This window comes from Apium graveolens, chromosome 10, assembly GCF_009905375.1.
Source record: "Apium graveolens cultivar Ventura chromosome 10, ASM990537v1, whole genome shotgun sequence".
In the NCBI taxonomy this organism is placed as follows: domain Eukaryota; kingdom Viridiplantae; phylum Streptophyta; class Magnoliopsida; order Apiales; family Apiaceae; genus Apium; species Apium graveolens.
The window spans coordinates 174,121,208-174,127,075 of NC_133656.1; the positions used below are offsets into that span (position 1 = coordinate 174,121,208).

At 35.6% G+C, this 5,868-nt stretch overlaps 1 protein-coding gene across 1 annotated transcript; it reads right to left on the minus strand.

The window, feature by feature from the left end:
* Positions 1-708: 708 nt before the first annotated feature.
* On the minus strand, positions 709-5,667 carry LOC141690353 (uncharacterized). The gene is made up of 4 exons (XM_074495145.1): positions 5,002-5,667; positions 3,749-4,234; positions 2,016-2,525; positions 709-1,110 (listed from the first exon to the last, which is right to left on the minus strand). The coding sequence occupies exons 1-4, from the start codon at positions 5,491-5,493 to the stop codon at positions 1,027-1,029; spliced, it is 1,572 nt and encodes a 523-aa protein (XP_074351246.1). The 5' UTR covers positions 5,494-5,667; the 3' UTR covers positions 709-1,026.
* Positions 5,668-5,868: the final 201 nt, after the last annotated feature.

Sequence of the window (5,868 nt, forward strand, 5' to 3'; positions counted from 1 at the left end):
ATTTGCGATTATAATTGCTAAATATTTATAGTTGCAATCATGAATTCATGATTATTCTGGGGATTAAAGAAATCACTACATTGGTACGATTTTAATGAAATATATCATATAATTTTTACATATAGGTTGTACAAATGTGTAATTTCAGGTATGTGAAAGGAGAGTCCTTAATTTGAAACAGTTTACATGGACGCTATAAGAATTAAGAGCTCATTAGTACGGGAATTTATTCGAAAGATTCAGAAGATTATGAAATATTATGAATTTTATTCGATAGATTCAGACAATTTTAATAAGCTCAACCATTCAAAATGGGAGTTCACCTCCTGCAGTGTTCTCCCAGCATTACATTGCTCTCGAGAAAGCACAACCTTTAAAGCATTTGTAGAACATAATGAATAAAATGAAAGATTGGCAGGAAAGTAAAGACAGACAAGAATAACATCATCAGTCCAAACATGCAAGTGCTAGTACAGTAAAACCAATTTAAAACCTATTTAAAGTAATATGGTTGGGAACAAAACCAATTTATTACTTCAACCAATTTATTACTTTATCAGTAGTAAATATATGTTATGTCCATTATGTTGGTACCGAAGAAAAATATTATTTTAGCGAGATTATTATTTTATTGATTATTACTTCGATTGTTCAACTCAAATAAACGAGTACCAAACTTGCAAGTGCTAGTTCTAGACAAGTGCCATAAACTCTGTAAGTTAGGGAATTCCTTAACCAATGACCACATCAACCATCCAGGATAAGTTGTCTAGGATTTTAGATACAAAATATCAAAGCCCCAACTAATGAATATGGATTCATGGAGTACAAAAATCTCATAAATTTAGAGTCAACTAGAGCTGTTGGGCTTCAAACAAGTAGGAGAAATCTCTTAAAGGCTACAGTGAAGATAAGCTAAACTGCACACCAGTCTTTCCTCGGCCAGACACTTGCTGCGACACTATATGTATGAAGAAAAGCTAAACTGCACACCAGTCTTTCCTCGGTCAGACACTTGCTGTGACATTATGTAGGTGAAGAAAAGCTAAACTGCACACCAGTCTTTCCTCGGTCAGACGCTTGCTGTGACACTATATGGCAATAGTTAACCTGATAAACGTTTTAATTAGTCAGGCTCAGAGTTGGACCATTAAAATAAACGAAGAATGAATGTGAATAAAAATATATTGAGCAGATCACCAACTTTAAATTATTCAGCACAACATAGTTTAAAGTATTTGTTCCAGTTATGGTTAAGCTATTTTATTTATCAAAACAGACAAACAGATAAGTTGCATTTAGAAATGCAAAAAATAATAAATAAATAAAGTAAATCTGCAAACTATAAATAATATAGAGTGTATAACAAATAGAAAGCCTGGACTATAACTGAGCCCAAACTGTAGATATAGAACTAAGTTGATGCCAACACTCTTTATAGTGTATCTCCATAAAGAGAACCAAATAAAGAAAATTATAGACATTTCTAGAAGATGGCCAAATTTAAAAAACTCTCCAACTTAAATATATGTAATTTAGCATACAGTCTAAAAGGTTCAATGAAAAGAGGTGTTTCTGACTGAAATTTATAATTAGGAAAAAAAAGCAAGACTTTGGTTGCCATTGTCTCCCCCGCAACTGTAACGTACTCTAAATTTTACATATTCTTGATTTCTGTACTTCCTAAATTATAGTAAGAAGTTGGAGGTTGAAAAATATTCTTTATCAACTTCTAAAAGTCAGCCAAGGCTGTGTAGCCTTATCTATTGCAGAATTTTTGAGCTTCTTACACTAAAGGTAGATGGTTTTATAAAGCCTTGAAGATACCTAAAATTTATAGGAAAAGTTCACGTTAAATTACCAATACACTGGAAACAATTTCTTAAATGTACTAAAGAATAAACGGTTCCTACTGCACACAACAAAGTTCTAGCAATCATTTTGTTTCAATACAATAATATTTCGCAGTTATAACTTATATATAGTATTTGAATATTGTAAGACAGATGACTTACCTCCATACGGAAAAGTTTAGTAGGTACAATCACTCCGCATCCTATGGAGCTTCTGAGAGATTCACGGAATTTCTGGTAGGAAAGATCTCTGTAAGCATTTTCTGATAATTTATTGAGGCTCCCGGCAGAAGCAAAAATGTGCCCGTGTATGCCTGCTTCTCTCAACACTCTCAGGGGTAAGTCAAAAGAAAGGTCCGCAAATGCAGTAACAGCAAGGTCACCTCCAAGAAAATCTGTACCAGGATAACCGTCAGAACCCTCATTGTCATCCTTATCTTTCCTTCTCAGTTCAGCAGGGCCCAACCCCCGTGCTTTGAAACCAAATACAGATGTTGGTCCTCCCAATGTGCAAACGGGAGAAGAAGTGCCACCCAAGTAGAATCTATCAAACAAAGAAGTTGGTTTACTCCGGAATCCACTTCCCCAAGGAAAAAGTACACCAACACCAATCCCAAAGTTGAGTGCAGCATTATAGAAACCCAGGGGAAAAGCACACCTAAGATCAAGTTCCTGAGGAAAAAATATACATTGACCAATATGCTGTGCTTATTGTTGCAAATCCAACAGAAAGAAAGCGGGTAGGGGTAAATACTTAACCACGGGAACATTTTCATAGTGACCCAGGAAAAAGAAATCTCTTCATAAATTAGTAAAACCACTTATAATTATTTTGAATTGAAAACAAAACTAAATTGTCTTACAAGTCAAAACTTACCTAGGGCTTGAAATTTTAATTAAAAAAGAATATAAAATAATGGTGAACCAGTGCCTAGATTTCACATTTTGAAACAAAGAAGCTGAAGCATTCTGTTCCAACTTTCAAAATTTTAACATCTAATAAGAATTAAGAAATTCTTCAAACTTGTTAGAAAAAAACATTGTTACTGGTGTACAAATTTCAAGTTAACCACTGAACGTTAAAATGGTAACGACTATCGTTCTCTGAGATAAATATGCTGACCACCACAAGTTGATAGCCGGTAAAGAAGTCTTGGGATTAGGGACTTGGTTAATTGACTCTTTCTATGGAGTCAAGTGTTCAAAATTCTGGTTACCTAAAATTAGTAATTACCATATAGCCCCTACCTGCAGAATCTCCTTCCTAACGTAAGAAGGGACCTAAAATGAACTGAAGAGTAGAGAATAGATCTATCCTCAAAAACATTGAAAACAAGGATAGCCAGACTGCAAACCATTTATAAACTTCTGTATTGCAGATAATCACGGAGCTAATAATTGGGCTGGCTACCACTGAACAAATGTGAATTGTAGCCTTACCCAGCCTGACATAGGATCCCATGTTGCTCGTCGGTATAATTAAATCATGTCCAAGCAAAAAATAAATCTAGATACTGCTTTCATAAATTGAAACATCAGGTATTCTCAGTTACCACAACAATACAAATAATACTTATTGTCATTTTATTTACCTTGTTAGGAAAAAAAAATTCAGTTTGATGAAAATCCACACAAAAAGGGGAGTATTTAATTCATGATTCCATTTTATCTTCACATTTACAATGAGGCAGGACTAAAAGGGACAGTCAGTTAGCAATGCTTAAACCTATCAAGCTCCACTGGAACACTCATCATGCATCTCCTAGGGTCCTACTGCAAAAAGGGCACAGATATAGATCCATTTGGTGACATTACTAATAAAAATAGACATTAACAAATTATACAATTTAAACAAGCCATCAACAAGCACATGTACTGAAAGTATATAACCGAACCTGGCGAATGTAGCGTAGACACCGACTATCAGGTGAAAGGCCACCTAGCTGTGTTGTAGAAACAAAAGCATATCCTTTTGTTGGTCTAAGAGAGGAATTCCTTTTGTCAATTGTATATGTATACTTCAGTGCAGAGTTCAAATTATGGCCAAGCTGCCTTCTCACTGAAGTAGATGCCATTTGTGATGGATCTGTCAGTGCACGCCAAGACAAATTATACGCCAAATCATGATTCTTGGTTGAATGGAGACCAAGCATTACCCCCGCTACTTTCTCTTTGTATGACGAAAACTTTAACCAATCTTGGGAGAAAAGGGATGCTCGAGCTGTCACAGGAAAAGGAATTCCTTTAAATCTCGGTAAACATACACCAGCGCTAAGCTCCGACATTTGGTCCCAGCCATAGATTAGAGAACTATCCCATAGATCTCCATAACCTAGAAAATTTTTCAACTTGAGTGCTGATTCAAGGGACCAGGTTCTTGCCTACAAATAAGTCAAAGAATTAGAAGATCATAATGGCACAAAACATACACATCCATTATACATCAAATACATGTGAGAGATTATGTTAAAACCATAGTAAGATGTGCACTGCACAAATGAGATTCACATCGAATGTACTCCAAGAATCATCATAAATGGAACCACATGTAAAGCCATACAATATTTTGTTTGTTTCTATCTCTTTAAATAATCAAACATCATCAATCAAAATAGTAAAATATCTCAATTTCTTTTAACGACAGACTCGTATACACAAAAAGGCCTCGAAATCATTGCCATTTCTAGCTGTACTCGCATAGAAAATTTGTCAACATCAACACTAAAGAAACTAACAGAAAACTGAAATTCCATTGACATAGTGTATACAAAATTTCACATAAGGATTATTAAAAAAGGTTCTGCACGATACAACAATACCAAATATAACTCGCACTACAACACACGAGTAAAACATACATTACACACCATAACTTCCTCGAACAAGCATCAATTCTACCTCTCTTATTAATCCAAATATATGTCGAGCATTATCTCGAAAGTAACAAACACTAATATCATCCGCAATTCCAATCACTTTCTACATCCAATCATCTACCTACCTAAAACCCTAAAATTCACTCTCTAACAAAAACTCACTAAGTAACAATTAATTACGATAAATAAAACACGAATCAACAAAATAAACATTCACCGATTCAAACCAAAACACAAACATCAAGTAAACAAAAATGCACAAAAATATACACCTGCGGCTTGCTATAAAGCCCGATATCTCCAGTAAAAGGATTCTTCGGCTCGACAACCTCGACAATCACATTCGTAGTTCCAGGCAACTCAGACGGTCCAGAATCAAGCGTAATATTAACTGAATCAAATATATCAAGCTGCTGTAACCTCGCATTCACAATACTCGCCGCCTTCAAAAGCTCTTGTACCGAACTCGCCTCTTTTAAAATCTCGATTTCGGCTTCAATTAGCGACTCTTTTGTTCTACTGTTTCCTTTGATTAACACATCGTGCACTCGCAACGGTACCGGTTCGTTGGAGATGCGGTGGAATAGATTCTCCATCTTCGCCCTTTGTGCTCGCAGTTTTGAATCCTCGGAGAGCTCTTCTTCTTCTTCGTCGTCGGCGTAGTCATCATCGTCGGGAGTGAGATCATCGGCGGCGTCGGAGATTGGGTCGTCGTCGGCGGTGGGAGTGTTGTCGTGGTCGGGATCTTCACCGGAGTGTGACATTTTGAGTTGTGGTGAGATTAGGGTTAGGGTTCTGCTAGTGTGAGGAGATACAACGGCGGAGAGGGGAGGTGGATACGACGGCGTATAAGGGTTTATATAGGAGTGAGAGAGTGTGTGTCTTAATTCTCAAGAAAGTACTGGTAAGGATAGTTAGGGGATCGTGGATTTTAAAACTTTTCTTGCACAGGGGTTTAGCCTTTTTAGGAGTTTATTTTTGCACATATAACTTTTTATGACTTTTTACATCTATTTTAAAGTAAATGAAAATGATAGTTTTGTAAATTATTTTTTTAATTGTTTCGAATTATAATATAAAAATAAAATTTTAATTTAAGAAAACAAATTTAAAAAAGATAGGCGGAGTAGTTATTTTAT